The sequence below is a fragment of the Podarcis erhardii genome (genome assembly GCF_964252035.2).
Source record: "Podarcis erhardii genome assembly, chromosome: 8".
Taxonomy (NCBI): Eukaryota; Metazoa; Chordata; class Lepidosauria; order Squamata; family Lacertidae; genus Podarcis; species Podarcis erhardii.
This window is the reverse complement of record NC_138499.1, coordinates 33,064,611-33,084,979: the sequence shown is the minus strand read 5'-3', so window position 1 is coordinate 33,084,979 and position 20,369 is coordinate 33,064,611. Positions and strand designations below refer to the sequence as shown.

Below are 20,369 nucleotides of genomic sequence, written 5' to 3'. Positions count from 1 at the left end.
TACCTCAGGTTAAGAACGGACCTCCGGAACAAATTAAGTTCATAACCAAAAGTACCACTGTATAATGATTGCAAGAACTATCATCAGAGAGCAATCAATTTAATCAGAACACTGTGAAAATTGAGATAACATAAGAGACAAAGCAAAAAAGAAACCTAAAAAAAAAATAAAAAAAAATCTGCAATGTAACCTGGTCAGAAGTAAGTCCAATTGTACTCAAAGGGGCATACTCTAAGTTGATATAGAATTGGAGCCTTAGCTGGGATCTGCTCTCAGAAAGCACTTCTCTAATTTCAGTGGGTTAAGACCATGAAAAATTGAGCTCTGTCATCACAAAAAGGATAAGGCAAAGTCGTCCACTAAATTAGCATGTTTATTTGTCAGTTGGTAAGAAGTCCGTTACTTATGTAAGCAGCAAAACAAAATCAGATCACGAATGATTCCTATGCAAAATCACTGTGAGCAATAGCCTCTGCAGTGACCATTACACTTCTTAACCAAACATACAGAACATGCCATATGAAAAAGTTACTAACTGAAATACGTGCATTAAATATTGGGAGAAAAAAAGGTTTACAGTTTTATTATAATTTACTTTAACAATCTAAGAAGTTTGCGGCCATCAGCAGTTCCAGTGCAATTTCAGGTGCAATTGGAAATTCAGGGATCTCTGTAGAGCTGTTAGTGTAGCGAACCTTATAGGTGAAATACATGCATACTTTGGATAGGACGTGGGAAGGAATCTCTCTGAAATTCACTTCATTTGTTTCATTTTCGGCAAATTGTCCTGTGTACATAAAAAAGACAAATGAGCACACAGATCTTTCTGCAAGTAAACATTTCAACAAAACGTTGTGTATGATTTGGTAGAGTTCTTGGCCAGTTGAACCTGAGCATTTTAAGAATGCTGTATCTCCTTTATGCTTTAAAATTACTTCAATTTTGACCAGCTAAAGAAACAATATTTTTATTTTATGAATATTTTCTTTAGAAGAATATTTTAACAATATTTATCCTACAAAACCAGCTCTTATGACAGTTTTCACGTGATAAGGTACTAGTGGGCTGATCAGAGTGAAATCTTGAACACAACAGAAGCTGTAAAAACAAATTGACCAGGCAGTGCCCTTTTCAGCACTAGTACAAAGAATGACAGTTAGTTTGGGGCACTCAAATGGATTCTGGACTTCTTTTTTCTTGAATGGTAACCTCTTACCCAACTCCACCCCACATACATGAACATGTCACAGAAAAAGTAGCTTCTGAAAACTCAGGGGAGTTCTAACAGGAGTTTTCTACATGACAAATAAATGCTGTTCAAAGAAAAATGAACTAGTCACACACTTCAGGTGAATGAGAACCCTTAAGTACACTTAAATTAGTTCTTTGGAGCCCGGCCATTGTTTACATACAATCTAAAAATTATCAGAGGACTACGCCAAAAGAAAGCAGTAAGTTGGTTAAGGAGAAGGTTGGCTGTCATGGATTCTACTTATTCCATTTTGAGAATTGATATTTAATTTCCACATCAGTGACCCTGCTTCAGTTTGGTTCTGTACTTTTTGATGTTTTTATTTATTTATGACTAGTTTTGTATTTATAACTAGTTTTGTTATGTTTGTGATTATGTAAATCTTTTTATGTTGTAAACCGCCTTGAGCATGGTTTTAACTATGGAAAAGTGGCATACAAATAAAATGATGATGACATAACGCTAAGCAAGAATGAGAGAATGAGGGTACTTGGTGGATAAATTTTGGCTGCTTCACTCCTCCCCACACCATCCGGAGCTAAGCAATGGTTTGGCTTAGCATTACATTCAAACAAACAAACAAACAAACAAACAAACCATGAGCTGTAGCCAAGGTTTGTTCTGAAAAGCGACAAACCACAAGCCTGGGTTTGGATAAAATGCTAAGCTAAACCAGTTTGGGGAAAACACCCTCACAGAGCAAATTTGAACCCCTGGCAGGTCAAGTTTGGCCTGTGGACCAACAGTTTTCTCAAACCACAGGGCTTATAGAAAAAGACATGGATTGAGCATTGCAAATGTTAATCTATTTTGGCTTTTTCTCTTAGAACTTTATATTAGAAGTCCAGAGCAAATTTAAAAGGTGACATAATATATCCATATATGCCAGTTAATTTAAGGAAGCCATCATATAAGTACTTAAAAAATAATTCTAAAATTTGACAATAAGTATGGTTTTAATATGTATGTCTCTAGTGTTGTGTCTCAACACATCCTTGCCTGTGACATATTCCATCAAATGATTTCACCTTATCTTATGTCTGGAAGTTTCCCAAAACATCTCCATGATGCTACCTCTCATGTTTCCTTCATACTTCCTTTACTTTCTCTGTGAAGACTTTGGCACAATTTACTAGTCCCCATATACAATTGTAATTAAGCCTAATTTGGGAGGCAATGTTTTTTTGGGATGCAGCTTATCTATTATTATGAACTGGATTTTATTGTTAGCCACTATGTCTATTTTTTAATGAAAAGTTGAGATTTCCTGTCATTTCCCTTTTCACTGATATCTAGAAAGTTCATGCCTCTCATTCTCTGCAAAGTACCATGTGCATTGTTATATAAATAATTGTTATTCATAATAACAAGAACGAATGAATTATTCAGAGTCTATTGTTCTTTCTACAAAATATGTCATTGATCAAATCAACTATTATAGACCTCTCGGGTTTATCACCCACTTAAAGAAGCAAAGAGGAATTATATAAGGAAAACAAACTCAAATCTTAGCTGAAAAAGATACTAGCCTTTATAGACCCACTGACTCCACCCCCCTGGGTCCTGTCAGTGCAACCTATTTAACTATTTCCCCTCCAGCACTCTCTCATATATGGTAACGTCACATATCTCCCCCCTTAAGAAGTTTCGATTCAGGAGGGTTAACTTTACACTCCTGATCAAACAGTTTTGTATGTGGTTTTGGGTTTTTTTATATCTATCTATATACATACATAAACAAGTAAAGGAGTTCTGAGAGGAGTTCTGGGAGTTAGTTCGTTGGGAGTTGTGGGTGGGTAGTTGGTTGGTTTGAGTGGGTTGGCTGGTTGGGAAAGGCAGTTGGTAATAGAGAGACAGTTAGGGCACTTGGTCCTTGAGTGTGGGGTGGTAGCAGAGATAGAGAGAGGAACATAAGAATAAGAAAGTAAAGAGGAACACTGTTTGGAATGCCGTAATAGTTTTGTTTTAAGTCTGAAATAAAATACACTCTTCTTTATGAATTGGAAAAAAAAGAAAAAGAAAAAAGATACTAGCCTTTGGTACTCAAGCACAGTGGTGTACAAGGGTGTTTCAAGTGGTCAGTCTAGATAAAGGCTTAGATTACAAAATATGTTTATTGTTTCACGTACATGAAGTTGTTGGCCACATTACCTTTGACAGGCATAGAAATAAAAAGAAGAAAAGTGAGCTTCTTTAATTAAGAAGCTGAAAAATTGGTTTATTCTAGTGCCCACATCACAAGCAACAGAAAACCACAATGAAATCCAAATGCATGCCTTTTTGGGGTAAGCTACACTTTATTGAACCTACCTGGACCACTCAACATAGCTTTTATTGTTCCCGATGTGAGTGCATGCTCTCTTTTAACTATGAACTCATGGCCATCCGAGGATATCAATTTCACATACATAGCATCAGGGCCTTCACAGCCCCCATATGTCTTCTCTTCTCCATCTATAATACACAATTATTATTTTACTTCAATTAATGTATGTTAGAAAGCGTAGGAATAAATAAATGAGAAAATATTAAATTTCATTTTAATGTTTAATTATATGTTAAATTAAGAACAGTAAATTAAGAAATGCAAGAACACTAGAAACACTAACACAGTCAAAGTGCTCCAATAACTTTTTGACCAAAGACTCCTGAGCAAACTTAGTAGTAGTGAGATAAGAGGAAAGATCTTGTGAAATCAGCACCTGGTTAAAAAACAGGAAGCAATGAGTTGGAATTCACAGACAGTTCTCACAATGAAGTGATGCAAGACATGTCTGCAAGGATCTATGTTGGGATACTTAACTTGTTCATGAATGACCTGGAGTTAGGAGTGATCAGTGAAGTGGATGGAAGAAATATAGGAAGCTACAATATTCCAAGCAAGACCATTGGTGCATCTAGCTCAGTATCGACACATACTGGCAGCAGCACTCTATGATTTCAGACAACAGGCTTTTCCAGTCCTACCTGGAGATACCAGGGATTGAATCTAATGCCTTCTGCATGCAAAGAAAGTGCAGTGCCGCTAAGCTATAGCCTTTTCCAGGTCAATGTGATTCAATGCAACTAGGTGTAAAGTGGTAGACTTTGGGGCAAAAAATCCTAACTTCATATTACACTGTTGGGGTCTTAGTTGGCAATGTGGAAAAAATAAACACCGAAAAGAAAAATGCATGTACTTCTATTCTTCCATTATCAGAAACACATATGCAACAGTCATGCATGTACACAGCACTCTTCCTTTCTCTCCCACACATACATACATGCAGACAAACACATTCATACACCAGACATGCAGGCACACATAAATACATTTCCAGCATTTCCAGGCTTCTTCACTCCAGCGCTGTAAGATCTCTAAAGAGTCGGCAGAGGGGTTTAATCACCTGATCCTGGCACGAAGCACCATGGTGCTAAGCTCAGAGATAAAAGTAGAAGGGAGTATTTTTCTCCACCCCCACTTTGGTGCTGGGGTTAATGGAAATGCTGCCTTTTACTCTGAAAGAGCAGACAGAGGGCTTATCTCCAATCTTAGCACTGAGATTGGACAAAAGAGACAGCTCTGCCTGCAATTTAAGGCCTTATGTTCAAGCTCCATAAAATGGCATGGGATGACCAGGAAGTGAGTGGGATCTGCTGGAACAGGCCTAGTTGGCTAGACAAGGATGTGGCTGGCCAGAGGCTACCTACCACTGCCACAGACATCTGGCTGGTCACTGTGGGAAACAGGATGCTAGACTATGTCTTTCTTCTGATCCAGCAGGGCTCTTCTTCTAGCTTTTATCTCCTTAGTTGCTCAGCACCTTTTCACATTGGATGGGTGCTGATCTACTAATCTGAAATCCTTGAAACTACTGAAGTTTTTTCTCATTGATGTTTAAACTCTGTTAACTTCCTATTATATCAATATGAAAACGCAAGATTTGCAACTTCACCTAGAAACAATTGAAATATTTCCTTCATCTCCGCATTGTTGATAGAAACTAACAGAAAGCAGTTGCAGGTGGCTGGTGCATTATTTCAACCAAATGGCTTTTGTTCTTTGGTATAGTACATGTCATTTGGAACTCTTCCTTGATAGAAGCTAGGCATTAAATACATATACAATTTCATGCATTAAACAAGTAGAAATAAGCTTTACAGCACAATGCAGGACAGGTCTACTTATAACTAAGTCCTAATGAGTGCAATGCCATTTATTCCAAGGGATTATAGGATTGCAGCCTTGTTCTGTTTCTTCCCTTGCCCCCATATGCCCCATTCATTCCAGCCAGTTATCAAGTATACTGTAGGACTTCCTGGGCTTGGTTTGTAGGGACGTAAGGCAGCCACTTTGCAAACACTAAGCAGATCTCAGTCTGATCTGTGCTAAGAGGTATTCCAGAAAAAAGAGTTATATACAAAAGCACCACAAGTAATTACAGAATTGTAGAGTTTGAAGGGACCACAAGGGTTATCTAGTCCAACCTCCTGCAATGCAGGAATCTCCTTGCTCAATGTGGGTCTTGAACCCACAACACTGAGATTAAGAGTCTCATCTACCAACTGAGCTATCCTGTATTGTTGCTTTCAAGATGTCATTAAACATTTTACCAAAACATGGAGAAAATAAAACTAGGCATTTATGATATGCTTACAAAGCAAAGGTTGTTGCCAAAGATATTTTTCACAGTACACTTACCCATCTCTTCTTATCAGATGGTTGGTTCTTTGCTCCTAGAGCCTTTGCAATAATATCTGAAAACAAACAGAAAAGTACATATACATTTAAGTTCATTGCTAAAAGCAAAATACGTGGATTGGTGGCAAAGGTCATAAACGGCAGTCCTTTCTATAGCTGATATTAAAGTTAAATAAAAACATGACTCAGCTATGTTTACTGTGCCACATTACCACATCACATGTAGACCAGTATTTTCATTAATCAGTACCAACCAGTATGAGATCAAGGTCACCCAAAACTTCTTATTGACTAACCAATCCCATGACAATTTCCAGGAATAACCTCATAATCTCATCTGGGTGTTTTTTGGCCACAAGACTCCAATTCAGATCTCAGATCCAATTAGATAGGTTAACTTTGGGGCACTGTCTGAATACATGCCTAACAATGGCTATCTACCAAAGTATTTTTTATTTTTTTTGGCTTATTGGAACTACTTTTTCCTCAGGTCCTGCTTGAACCAGACTCTCACCCCAAAAGAGGTAAGTTATCTGAATTATTCATACATACCTTTGTAACTTCATGACTAGATTACTATGATATGATTTATGTGGAGCTTTGCTTGAAAAGAGTTAGGAAATTTCCAGTGGCCCAGAATAAGGCTACCCAGATGTTGGCCACGGAAAGCTAAGAGAGCATGTAAGGGTCTTCACTGGATACAAGTTGCCAGGCTCAACTCAAAATATTGGCCCTCCCAGAAATAACCACTCCCCTAAATTCATTGGGGAGATCCAGTTCCAAATATAATAATAATAATGATAATAATATAATATAATAATTATAATAATAATGTGTGTGCATGTATATGTATATACTACCCATCTGATTGGGTTGCCCCAGTCACTCTGGGAGGCTCCCAGCAAAAATAGTAAAAACATAATACAACAGTAAAAACATAATACAACATTAAACACTGAAAACTTCCACATATGATATGTAATTAAAAGTTTTCTATTGTCCAACAGGACTGATTTATCCTTTGCTTTTGTAGGTAGGTGGATGCCTTTTATTCTACCTAGCTTCTATAGACAGATGGACTTTTTCATAATACAAATTTAGTACTATAACAAACAAACAAACAAACAAACAAACAAACAAACAAACAAACACACAAACAGTAAAATGTGTTTTCAGTTTGAATGGTTTATTGAATTATATTATTTAGGTGCTTTGGGGTTTATTTTTACTGAGAAGTAGCAATAAACATTATTTCATTGAGACAAGCTATACTTCCTATGAGCCGGTAAGCACTCTTTCAGGGTGCAAGGGAAGAAACAATGAAAGAAGGGACAATCACAATGGGCACAGATAGGGACTGGAATCACCTTTATAGTCACTTCCTTCACTATTTAAGAATACAAGTTAATCAAAACAACAAAGTTCACTCAAAACAAATTCCTTCCAGTAGCACCTTAAAGACCAACTAAGTCAGTTCTTGGTATGAGCTTTCGTGTGCATGCACACTTCTTCAGATACACTGAAACAGAAGTTTCCAGACCCTTCTATATAGTGAGAAGGTGGGGAGGGGTATTACTCAGAAGGGTGGTGGGAATGGGTGATTGGCAGATAGCTTTGTAAGACCTTGGATTCTTATCTCATTATACATGACAAAGCCATTTTTCACCTTTTCACCCCTTGCTTTTTCCTGTAAGACCTATTGCAGTCGTTAAGATTCGTCAACAGGCTCATCACAGCTATCTGCCAATCACCCATTCCCACCACCCTTCTGAGTAATACCCCTCCCCACCTTCTCACTATATAGAAGGGTCTGGAAACTTCTGTTTCAGTGTATCTGAAGAAGTGTGCATGCACACGAAAGCTCATACCAAGAACTGACTTAGTTGGTCTTTAAGGTGCTACTGGAAGGAATTTGTTTTGTTTTGACTATGGCAGACCAACACGGCTACCTATCTGTAACTGGAACAAAGTTCACTGTTGCACAAGTGGACTTTGGCTCACACAGTGGAACTTCCCTCCCCCCCCCAAAAAAAAAATTATGGATGATCCCCCAGCATTGGGGGTGAAGGGAAGAAAAATGCAACACAAACACACAAAACTGTTTCACTACCATCTCATATCACAAATCAGCCAAAGGGAGAACACACCACCATCAAAAAAACACTTAAAACTGAATGACCTACCCTTCTACATTAATGAAACTTTGGGTCTTGGCCACTTTCCTGCCTAGTCATGCCACTCCTATAATGTCTCTTCCCAGTCTCAATGGAGTTCTTAGCTAACATAATGGCTACTGCAGATTTCACTCCCACCAGTGATCAACACCATACTTGGTTACACCCATGTTTTGAAAAAACAAAAAAAAACTTTCCATTATTGCAAAGGAATAATATCTGACAACTTATGCAAGTGCTGGGGAAGAAATAACAGAGCAGAAGAGGGAAGGTTATTTACAACCAGCACAAGCCTGCAAGTTTTCATGGATGATATAATTAATGGTTGCTATATCATGTCATTCCAAAAACTTATGAGAAGCCCCTTTTGTTTCCTGTCTACTTTATAAAGGATTAGGTGTGCCCCATGATTTATCACAGCTCTATAAAAGGTCCCATTACCACATTTCTAAAAAGATATTTAATTGTTCTGCCAACTGTTTTATGGAAGAGCATCAAAGATATAAGACAATGCCTTCTTTAATTTTGTTGACAGTGATAAAAGACAACAGAAAGAGGAGTTTTGACCTTTAGAATATAAACCATCTGTATGTTGTAAGTAGCATAACATCCACCAAGCTTTTTGCATAGTTTTCCAGATATAAGAATCTGTTATCTGCTACTTTCCCACACTGTGTATCTGCTAACGTTCTTGTATTCAGCCTACCAATTCCCCACCCAACAAATGCACTGCAAGCAGATCTGCTGGTACAAGCTTTATATTGTAGTTATTCAAAAGGTTGCTGGACACCAACAGCTATTTAACACTTAGGCAGCAGATTTTCTAAGAGTAGCTCTGCTGAATTTATCACGGGGCAGGGAAGCATATGAAGGTCTCTTTGAATAATCAGCATACAAGCAGACTGATTAATATTCTGTCTACATGCTATAATGAATATCAACTGAAATGAAATTTAGAAACAAACTAAATAAGTACTGGAATTTGATCAAATTTGTAACTGAAAATAGTATTTGGGCCACTGAAGATTATGGGAACAATCCTACCCCATAGCAAGATCTGCAAGGATGAGTGGCATTATGATCAGGCAGATCTCCGACTGACCCTGGAGGTTGCTAGGACAGTAAGGCTATGCCACCTTAACTCCCCCATCCTTGGGTCATTCAGAGCTACACTGGCATATCTCCACTTCCCAGCTGAAACCCAGCAACTGAGCTTCCCTTGCAGATCTTAAAATAGCATAAGCCCTGAGAATGGGGTATTCCAGGGGTGTGGTGGGGGGAGGACCAGAGAGGGAGGATTTGGGCTTATTCATGTGACCTGACAACCTATTGTAAATTAAGCTAGCAAAATGGGAACTTTACCTCAAGCAATATTTTAAAGGCTTATTCTCCTTCTGTCAGGCTTAGGCCAGCTCAGCCAGCAGTAGCCGTGTCTGAATGAATATTGGATCTGGTGTAATTTATGCAGGTTTAATTTAAGCTGGGTTTACCATTCACCAGCTTATTGTGTATAGGACTGCTCCTATATGTATGTCTCCTGTAAAAACTGTCCCCACTACCTGGTACAAAAAACAATAATTTTAACTCAATGTATTCTCAAGTGCATCTGAAAGAAGTTTTGTTTTGATTTGCCGATTAATTCACCCACAAACAATGAACTGGAATATGGCTAATTGTGTGATTCATTATTTTTATGGCAATGCAATGAAAATTATGCCCACTAATACACAAACACCATTAAGATTAATCATATGAAAAGAGGAAGTTCTGGAATTTCTGAAAGAAAATTATTAAGATCTACTTATATTGTGACCTTTAGAATACATGCAGCAGGTGCTACATCAGAAGAGCTTTGAACCAGAACAGTTAAAGTCATGAAGTGAGCTCCTCTCATTTACTAGGCCATGGACCTGGCTCTTGATATCCCCACCTTGAACGATAAAGATGGATATCAGACACCGGTCCTTTCTAGTGGTTACACATTGGTCAAGAAACTCTGTTTCTCTGCCTATTCACCTGGTCCCTCCATTAACCGATTTTTAAAGCAACAAGAAAAAACTGCTTTGTTTTGCTAGGCGGTGTGGAAATAACTCAAGTTCTGTATTTTAATTCAGGTTGTTTTGTGGCATAAGCTGTTTTAAAATACCAGCAAGAGCCACTTGGGAACCGAGGCTAAAAAACAGGGGGGTTCACTGCATAAATAAAGGCTGATTTCAGGTCACTCACTCCATGCCTAAGCTATACACTGAAAGACTGCTTTCCGAGACTTGGGACGTGAAGATCCCCCTGCCCGGCGGTTTTAGGAAAAGAAGGGCTAGAAGCCAAGCAACACTGAAATCTGGGTACACTCGGGTTTTAACTGATGAGGAAAAAGCAGCGTGACAGTGAGAGGAAAATCCAGACGCGAGATCATGTGGAATGAAAAAAGCGCAGGCCGCATGGAGACTGTGATGTGGATGTAACTTTGGGTTCCTCCTCAAGGCGGTGGGACTGAGGTGGCCCTGGGCTCTTTCGACAGAAGTGGGCCGTATATGGGGCGGCGGTGGCGGGGGAAGAGTCTGAGGCAAACGGAAGAGTTTTCGGGGGGCGAGTCGGGGTGGAGAAAAGGGAGAGGACGAAGTGAGGCGAGGACGGCGCAGCTCTGCGCAGCAGGGCAGTTGAGAGAGGATAGCAAAGGGCCGCCCGGCGAACGCGTTCGGTTCCCTCAGGCTCAGCGGCGCCTCGGTCGCGACGGGATCTGCTTTTCACCCGGCCTCTTCCCAAAGTCAACAGGACGGGAGGAAAGGGGTCCCCGACTGCAGTCACAACGCGCGGAAAGGGAAGGAAGGGGTTTGCCGGTCGGCCCCACCCGCTGGCGCTCCCCCGTCCCCGCTCACCTCTGCCCTGCCAGCGCCCGAAAGATATTCGCCGAGTAGCTTCTCAGGCCCCTCACGGTTCCAGCCGGGACAACCGCCCCCCTCTCCGCCCCAAACCACTTCCTTTCGGTCACAGACACCGGTTTCCGGTCTCCGAAGTGGACGCGCACGGAAAACCATAGAGAGAGGGAGGGGAGAGAAAGGCTGAAGTAGCGCCCCCTGTAGTTCCCCTCTGATTCGACAATAACAAAGAGGCACCGTAAAAAGATTGGTTTTAAGTCTTTGAGGCAGGGTGATCTGGGGTCACGAAGAGTCGGACACGACTAAACGACTAAACAACAACAATCACAACAATCTGTAGCCCTCCATATGTTGCTGAACTCTCAATGATCAGGAATGATGCAGTCCAACGTTTGTATCTGTAGTTTCAGGTTCCAGAAGCCGCAGGCTAACACGGCTACCTTTATGAAAGCTGATCTAGGCATTTTTAAACTTTTTATTTACTTTTGCGCTGCAGGTGGGAAAGAGAAATGCCACACAAGTAAAAGGAACATCCCAATTCCAGGCAATGGGAGTGTCGCTATAGCGCTTTAAGTTTATAAATAAAGCATACACAATATATCCAAATCCCATCGCTTTATTGGGGGAAAACTCGATATTTGCATCCTTGGGATCACGGGGCCACAGTTCCCGGTAATTTCTCCTGTGGGATTTCCTTAGTTGCGCAAGTTCTTTCTATCTATGCAAATGACAAGGGGGCGGCTTCAGTTTTACATTGATGAGCCCTGTATACCCATGTCACGGGATTTTCATGCTATGCTATTGCAGAAACAGGCATGCGCTCCTCATCCTTCAGTCTACGTAATTCGTATAATAGTGGCCCGGGAAAACCCCAGCCGCGTCGCGTCTGCGTGTCCGTGGCATGCTGGGAAACGTAGTTCGCAAGAGGCTGCTTCACTAGAAATTGCCAGCCGCGCATGCGTACACATCGGAGTGGCGGCAATTCGCCGCGCCGAAGAGGCCCAACCATCAGTCAAATCCCATGGGAGGTAAAAGACCGATACAGGAACACCCTGTCTCCGGAACGGAAGAAGCGGCAGGCTGAGTGACGCGCGCTTTCTCCACCCGGAAGGGCTGAGCTGCTCTCGCGAGACTTTGAAGTAGGTCAGCCGCCGCGAGAAGGCGGAGGTTTGAATCCTCCTCCAGTGGCGCCCGCTAAACCGTCGCGGCAGCTGGAATCCCTTTATCGGGAGGCCGATCTTCTGCAAGCTTTACTCGGAAGTAAGTCAAGCAGAGGGGGTTGGGCTGGCGGGCGGAGGAGCCACCAGCTGTCTTGGTTCTTTTGCGCAAAACAAAAAACAAAGGGCAGTTCAATGCAGAGTAGATCCATTGATCCATGATAACGTGGGTTCATTGATTTCAGTGGATCTGCTCCGAGTGTAACTTAGTTGGATGCAATCCAACAGGGAAACGAGCCTCAACGCACCGTAAAGACTAGACAGATTTAGGCTGCAGTTCCGTGCACGCATAAGCTGCCATTGAACCCAGGGGTGGGTTACTTTTGAGAGGATATGTACAGAGTTGCATCGTTAAAGCTGCAACCCTAGACACACTTGAGAGGCCAAGTCCCCTTGGAGCCTGAGAGATTTACAGTCATGCACAGGATTGCGTTGCTAGACTGCAACCCACTGCACACTTACTTTGGAGTTAGCCCCGTTGAACAAAGTGGGGCTTCCTTCTGAGTAGGTGTGCATGCCTAGGCCTGCACCGCTGTTGTGGCAGTAGCATGTCCAGAGCTGCATTCGTTTTGCATACAGTAAGCCCACCACTAATGTGGGGGCTATGTTCTGGGGTTCACACCTAAAGCCAACATCTTGTACTGTCACATCATATTGGGTTCAATGGCGCGTGGGTTTGCCAAAGTGTCTCTTTTTTTTTTGCTGGACGCCTGCCCTCTTTCCATTTACTTTTTAACCAAGTTTGTAAAGCTGAATACGTACAAGTTAAAAGAGTGTAAGTTGTGGGCTTACTGTACTTCATTGGGAGTAAATGTGCATGGATGTGGTGCTAATCGAGATCCACCATTGAATGTGATGGGGTGTGCTGTCAAACACATGTAACTGATAAGTATTCTGCCTTTGTTGAAACAGGAGTCAACCTTCTGGAGAAATTGACATCCGGAAAAAGTTAATCCTCTGAGGCCACCAGGAGCCAACTAGGCAATGCCATACTTGATCTGGTGGTGTCTGACAAAAGCTTCAGCCACAATAAAATATGTTGGTAAAAAGGAAAAAGTCTAATACGGCTACCCCCTGGAATTTCCTTAGTAGGAAGTTCTTCTACTCTGCTGTATTTACCTCTGAGTGAGGAATGTCCCAGTGCATCCACCCAAACAGGAGATGGACAGCATTCCATCAACATTTCTCTGGCAGCATTCCTACCAGCGGTAACCAGCAGAATCCCCCAAAGCAGGGTGATTTGGGGCAGGGAGGGGCCGAGCATGCAGGATCTGCTGAATATTGTGCAGACTGCTGCCATTGTGTGATGGCAGTGGACTCAACTGGGCCTTCTTGCTGTCTTAACCTGGAAGCTAATGCAGCAAAGCATTATTTTTTACTGCCAGCCCTACAAGACAGTTGAGATTATCATTAAGCAATTACTACAGTATTTTTCTGCATAGTGTTGACAGGCAGCCATGGGTTGGCTAGTTTGTAATCAACATGCAAAATTATATATATATTCTATCTAGCAAGTGAAAAACATGTATAGTTTACTGTATTTTTTGTATGTTCTGTTTGTCTTTTTTTTGGCAGAACTTTACTTAAAAATATATTTTCTGTTTATCACTCTATACTTTCGTTTGCTACAGATATTTTTGAAGCCTACTGACAAGCCTCTACAAATATCCAAGGTTGAAGACTGATCTTGAAATCATGGACTGTGGTCCCAAGTTTGTTGAAACTCTAAAGAGGATTGGCTATCCAAAGGCAGATTCTCTTAATGGAGAAGACTTTGACTGGCTGTTTGAAACACTGGAAGATAAGTCATTTCTAGAATGGTTTTGTACAACACTGAATGAGAGTCATACCTTATCTGAAGAAGAGCTGCAGTCATTTAATCTGCTCCTTAAATCAGCAAACCCACTATTAGAAGAGGATGCTCTAGATGAAGCTCTGAAGACATGTAAGTCTCTTGAAATTAAAACTAACAGTTGTGATGAAGACAAAGAAGAAAACCTTAAAATATTAGAGGATGAGCTTCAGACCCTTCAAAAAAGGAAACACCTAAAAAGCCGTCGTCGGAACAAGCTTCAAACAGTGGCCTCAGCCAATAACCTTCTGTGCCTGAAGCTGAAAGACACAGGAGAGGAAAAACCTAAAACCCTGAAAGAGGCGCAGGGAATTCTCAATGCCATGAATACAAAGATCAACAACGAGCTGCAGTCTCTTACTCAAAAAATTGGAAAGTTGACCTCTTTCTTTGCTGTTGCATCCAGACAACAAGAATTGGACCCTGCACCTGTCCTTTTAGCCCAGCTTGCCTTAGATAAATACTTGTGTCAAGAAGAGCAAAGCACAGCAGCCCTTACTTTGTATACAAAAAAACAATTTTTCCAAGGTATATCCGAGTTGGTTGAAAGTTCTAATGAAGAAAATTTCCAGCTTGTAGATATAAGGAATTCTTTTACTTCTGATGAGAGCAATGATGTATGTGAGGATAGGCAAGAGCTAACCAGGTTGAAGATGGCTTATGTTTGTGCTCGGCATCAGCTGATTCAGCAAGAAGCTAAGAATCTAAGCATGAAATCGGGTCTCCAGTGGGCGGAGGATAATATTTGTTCTTTAAAGAAGGTATGTATTGAAGATGATTATTATTTCACAACCAGTCTTTGTGTCACTGTACAGATACTGTATAAAGAGTATGGGGTGTAGCCAACAAAGCCATTGCTCCTGTTCCCTGGAAAGAAAGGAGTTGTTGTATGAGCAGAGGTTGGTGTGTGAGTGCCATGACAATTGGACTTTACCCTGTCAATGTGAAGTTGAATCGGTTTTAAGTTTTTTAAAATTCTATTTTAATTTTAACCACCAGGCTATTTTTTAAAAAACAACTTAAATTGGATTTTATATATATCTTTAATCAGTTTTTAATTAATGAGACTGTAACTAAAATGGCATTACAGGTTTATTGTTAATGGCTATAAAATTATTGAGGTATTGAGCCTTATTAGTATTATTTTCTAGAGAAGTATTCTGTTTGTGTATCTGTCTAATTCCTAAAGTAACATTTTGAATCTTTTATTTATTAAAATTTGTTCTTCCTTTATTAAAGAAGCTCAGTATCTGAATTTGGAACTTGTTAGTGACAGAAAGGAGACAGTAGGATTCAGAATGCAGCAGTCTTCCGGGTTAGCGCGAACGGCTAATGGCGGATTCCCTTCGAGCTCTGGAGGGAATCGGCTCCGCTGAAGACGGGTCTTGCCGTGCCGGCGACACGGGGACCCTCAGAAACCGCAGGCGCGGAAGCCTGCGGACTTGGTGACTCGGTGGGCACCTTAAGCGCCCTCCCCGACCCACGAAGAGCCTTTTTAAAGGCTACGGAGAGGGTACGGAGAGTGGCGTGGTGCTGAGAGTAGACCGCTACTTCAGTGGAGCGAAGCCGCGAGCCATGGCCGGAGAGCGCTGACTTTCTTCCCAAAATTCGGATTGGATAACAAAGGACCCGTGAGTCCTTTAAATTTGGACTTTAAAAATTTTTTACCTTTTGAATTCGGCACGATCGGGGGATGTGTTAAAGGGAAGTCCGCACCCCCTCTACTTATAGACGATTTAAAGCAAGGAACGGAGAATTAAGGCGGAATGAATACTGTTTTGATGATTTAAAAGTTTTTCACAAATTTGATAGAAGAAGATTTCGTGCTGGAGAGAAAGGGAGGAACTTTGGAACTTTGTGTGTAATCCCCCCCAAAACCCGGGAGTGTCCTGTTTGTGTGCCGGAGGAAAAAGTGAAAGGAGTTTGACAGCTGTCAAAGGAGCTGTCAAACGGGCGGACAAAGTAAAGAATTTTGTTATTTAATAACTCTCTGAATTAAAGGTGATACATTTGAGCTGAGGTGATTGGAAACAAAGTAGTGATAATAACAAAGTAACAGATTATTGGAAAAGGACTACTAAATCCCCCTAGGGGGAATTAGTGACATTACAATGGCTGCAGAGGGAAAATTACTGGCGGAGATAGAAAAAATGTTTTTTCTCGTGGGAATCCTGCAAGAGCAGAGTATGGCTCTGAGCAAAGTATTTATGACCTTGAACTCTGAAACAAACAACTCTGCTGAATGCACAAAGGAGACGTATGACAAAAACTCTGCAGCTGAGCAGGAAGAGATGCCCTTGGAATTGACAGAGAAGAAAGAAGGAGTGCAGACACTACAAGTGGAAAATATCAACCAGGAATCTACACTGTTAGAGTATGAGCAAGAAGATCTTTGGATTACAAACCTGCGAAAGATGAGAAAGAAGAAGAGGGAAGTCTCTGGAGTACTTGGAATATTAAAACTAAAAAGAATAAAGCAACATGATTGGGACTTTCCTCTTGAGTATGGAAAAGTAGATGATCCTTCGCAGCAACCACTTTTAAACATTTTGGATGAAAGAAAATATGATGTGACTCTGACTGAACTCCTTCGGGGTCTTAGGACCAACAAAGAGGACTATCAATATAGTTGGCAGAGAGGGACTGACAGAGAATCAGACGCCTCGGATGTGAGGAATCCGGGCTAAGAACTATTTTTTGTTTGTTTTTTGGACATTTGTTTGGGAAGGGACAGAAACCGGGGCAGGGGGGGGAGAGAGAATAGAACTATAAAATGTTATGATTTGTTTATTTGGTCAATGTGACCTATAATTAATATAATAAAGGGAAAAATTTGTGGAAGGGAAGTTAGATCGACCTTAAAAAAAAAGAAATTAATGATTATAAGAGAATTGGATAAGTTGAATATAGATAAACAAAAAGAATTAAATTTTTAAAAGCAATATGAATATGTTTAAGAGGTTAGGTAAGAACTTGCTGAATTAATTATTGGAACTGGGATGTAAGAGGAGGGGGTGGGGGGAAGTCAATGAAAGTGGGTAAAGAAAATTAAGGTATGAAATTGTACCTGTGTGTTTTTGTCTTTGTGTGTGTGTTTGTTGTTATAAAATGTAAAAACCCAATAAAAATTATTATAAAAAAAAAAAACAGAAAGGAGACAGTAGAAGTTTACAGGATGTTTGTTTGTTTGTTTGCAGACTCCTGGAAAAGAAAATGTTGAAACCAGAATTTCTAGCCTGAACAGCGACATTTCAAAACTCAAAAAACACTTGGCTCAAATAAACAATGAAACTCTACCTTTGCTCGTAAAGGAGGATGCAGAGCTATTGAATATGCCTGTGGTGAGGGGTGACTTTGATTTACAGATTGCTCGACAGGACTACTACATATCAAGACAAGATCAAATTTGTAATCAGTTGATCAAACAGAAGGCATCCTTTGAACTTCTTCAGTTGGCTTATGAAATTGAGTTGAGAAAACTTAGAGATAATAGCCGTCTCCTAGAAAATACAGTACAAGATCTGAAACAAAGCAGTAATACTTTGGTGCAGGTACTAGAAACAATGTCAGAGCCATCAATATCCCATCATAAAATACCAAGAAACACTATTGATTCAAAAGATACTACTGCACAGAGGTAAGCAGTTGATTATTGATAGAATTATGAATGTATTAATTGAAGTCTATTGTGGAAAATTAATCCTAAATGTGGAAGTAAGTTCCATTGAAATCAGTGGGTTTTTCAAAAAGATAACCACTCTGAGCCAGCATAGTGATCTGAATGTATTGGGTTAGCCTTTTCTGATGATCTTAATTCTTTCTACACATAAATGTTCCCGGCCTTAGATGTATGGAGGCATGCCTTCTCCCAAGCTTAAGCATTTATGAACCAAATTGAGGTTTTAGGCCTGGATACTTGTATTTAAGCTGATTATCAAATTAGGAAGTCATGCTAACTGAACCTATACAGAATCATCATGCAGAAGCCTATTTAAATCATTGGATTTAACTTATTTTGGGGTTAGGATAACTTATGTGGTTTCTCATATGAATTAAGAATGTGTGCAACTCTAGTATAGCCAAACTTGCAACAATTATTTCTTGTGTAATGGGCTGTATATGAGAGAATTGGACCAACTCTGGTCTCATAATTTTGTTATTTTCTGCAACTCTTTTACAGAGTTACAGAGAGAAAACAAAAGCTACTATTGTGCTGCCATACTTAAATGAACAATCAGTTTCTATAAATGAGTTTTACTGAAATAATTGCATTGACCCCCCCCTTTATTGTGTATTCAGGCTGCTTTTGGAAGCTTCCTTGTACATCAGCAAATCTTATTTCTTGTTTTCAAGGCTGTGTCAACTTCTGGAAGGAAGTAATTCAAAGCAGTTGTTCAGAACGTATGAAGGCCTTGAGCAGATGGCTGAAAAATTACATCTAGACACAATGTCGGTAGTTGATCAATTAGCAGCATCTAGCCAAGAACAAATTCTTCTGTCAAAGATGGATGCTGATCTAGGCTCACTTCGCAATTCTATGTACTGTGGAGGAGAAAGGGTCTGTCTTAGTAACCTGGTGAGTAACTAGATTAGGATCAGTTCTGATTGTAGTTTTATAGTGTGCTTGATAATACTTATCATCTTATCATTTTCATATTGAACACCAAGAAATCTGCATGCTATTTGCAGTGGGCCTCCACAAACAAGGTAGACAGAAGTGAATCCTGAAGTTCTGAATAATTACTGGCATGAACACTCTAGCCCAGGTCTGCCCTTTCTGCTGCTTGACCATATTCACTGCCAACAGCTGAGGCTCAGGGTAGTGAGCTCTGGTATATACCCTCTCCCTAAGCTAGAACTGGACACATGGCTGTAGGAATTGGGAGTGCAGGATAGCTGGCCAGCACCTTCCACCTCCTCTCTTAAGTTCCAAACTACCGTATTTTTCACCCTATAGGACGCACCAGCCCATAGGACGCACCTAGTTTTTTTTGGGGGGGGGAATCAAGGAAAATTGTTTTATTTCCCCCCCAGGTTTGCGCAGCCATCCCCAAGCTAGAAGAGGGAGACAGAGCGCTCCGTCTCCCTCTTCTGCCTTCAGGGACAGCCTCCCTAAGCCTCTGTAGGGCAGCGGCTTGCCCTGCTGTCCCCCGAGCTTGTGGGGCTGGCGATGGGGAGAAGCAAGCTTGCTTCTCTCCCCCCGCCAGCCTCCAGGTCAGGTCTGGGAATAGCGGGGTGGCGGCGCTCCGCCTCCTCGCTATCCCCCGAGCTTGTGGGGCTGGTGGGGGGGGGGAGAAGCAAGCTTGCTTCTCCCCGCCCCCAGCCTCCAGACCAGGTCGGAGAATAGCAGGGTGGCGGCGCTGCGCCTCCCCGCTGTACCCCAAGCTTGTGGGCTGCAGGCTGCTGCCTGCAAGCCTTGCGAGCCCGTGGGACCGCTTCCTGAAGCCTGGAGAGCCTTGCGGATAGCTTCCTGAAGCCTGCATTCGCCCCATAAGACACACACACATTTCCCCTTCATTTCCCACAGGATGTGCCTTTTGGCTCTGACCACCTAGCTAGCCAGAAGCTAATTTTTTTGTAGGAGTTGATGCCTTCCGAGAAGACAAAAACATCCAGTCCTGCACAGTTTTTCTGTTTTTGAAAACTAATTGGAACCTGCAAGAACTGACCCCTGTGAGTTTTCTACATGAGCTTAAGGGGCTCAGGAGGAAAGGGTTTATGGCAACCACAACTAACAGCTTGGTGACAACCGAGCCAAAATTCATAGATCCCTAATCTAGGTCATAAATTTGGGCTTTTTAAAGGAGCAAAGTTTAAAAATGTATGGCTAGTAGCTGCTGAAATTTGCAAGAAGATAGTGTGGTGGTTTTCTACTTCAACCTGTATTTAGAGTACACATAAACTGATCTTGTTGTTATTGTATTTGTCCCCATATTTAGGAACTGGCTGAGCAGTTTCACCAGCAGGAATTTCTGTTGAATAAACTGAATCTTCTTATTGTGGATTTACTTGCTGATATAAAGGCTAAGAAGAAGGTTTTGGAGAATGATAAATTACAACAGATGGAAAGAAAACTGTGGGTGTACTTCTTCAAAGATGAAGAATGCTTGAAGAATGCTGTGGAGAGAATGGAACAGCAGGCTAAGACTCAAGCTTTGTCTTAAAGATTAAATTTTAGATATGTGTTTGTTGTTTGTGTCTTGTACTGAACTTTGAAATGTAACAAATGGAGGAAAACTCAGAAAAAGGCTTTTCCTGCAGCATCAGGAAAGCACAAAGTGTGTGAGGCACTCAGTTACTGAATCAGGCAATTGTGC

General features: G+C 41.0%; 2 protein-coding genes across 3 annotated transcripts; one reads left to right on the top strand and one right to left on the bottom strand.

Annotated features, from left to right (window-relative positions):
• Positions 1 to 355: 355 nt before the first annotated feature.
• ELOC (elongin C) lies at positions 356 to 11,141 on the bottom strand. The gene is made up of 4 exons (XM_081873295.1): positions 10,984 to 11,141; positions 5,934 to 5,989; positions 3,563 to 3,706; positions 356 to 787 (listed from the first exon to the last, which is right to left on the bottom strand). Exons 2-4 carry the CDS (start codon positions 5,935 to 5,937, stop codon positions 597 to 599), a joined length of 339 nt encoding a protein of 112 aa, XP_081729421.1. The 5' UTR covers positions 5,938 to 5,989; positions 10,984 to 11,141; the 3' UTR covers positions 356 to 596.
• On the top strand, positions 6,066 to 20,243 carry HAUS3 (HAUS augmin like complex subunit 3). 2 transcript variants are annotated; one of them, XM_081873294.1, is made up of 5 exons: positions 6,066 to 6,457; positions 13,832 to 14,813; positions 17,250 to 17,689; positions 18,406 to 18,628; positions 19,992 to 20,243. In XM_081873294.1, exons 2-5 carry the CDS (start codon positions 13,896 to 13,898, stop codon positions 20,214 to 20,216), a joined length of 1,806 nt encoding a protein of 601 aa, XP_081729420.1. In that variant the 5' UTR covers positions 6,066 to 6,457; positions 13,832 to 13,895; the 3' UTR covers positions 20,217 to 20,243. The 2 variants fall into 2 exon arrangements, with proteins under 2 accessions (XP_081729420.1, XP_081729419.1); XM_081873293.1 differs by lacking the exon at positions 6,066 to 6,457 and adding an exon at positions 11,605 to 12,243.
• The last annotated feature ends 126 nt before the right edge of the window (positions 20,244 to 20,369 follow it).

Bases quoted from the DNA above. Each gene is read 5' to 3' on its own strand.
- ELOC (XM_081873295.1), bottom strand. The intron at 788-3,562 runs GTAGGTTCAATA...TTATGTACACAG, and splicing joins AGCTATGTTGAGTGGTCCAG to GACAATTTGCCGAAAATGAA.
- HAUS3 (XM_081873294.1), top strand. From the start codon at position 13,896: ATGGACTGTGGTCCCAAGTTTGTTGAAACTCTAAAGAGGATTGGCTAT. The intron at 17,690-18,405 runs GTAAGCAGTTGA...CTTGTTTTCAAG, and splicing joins AAAGATACTACTGCACAGAG to GCTGTGTCAACTTCTGGAAG. The intron at 18,629-19,991 runs GTGAGTAACTAG...CCCCATATTTAG, and splicing joins GGGTCTGTCTTAGTAACCTG to GAACTGGCTGAGCAGTTTCA.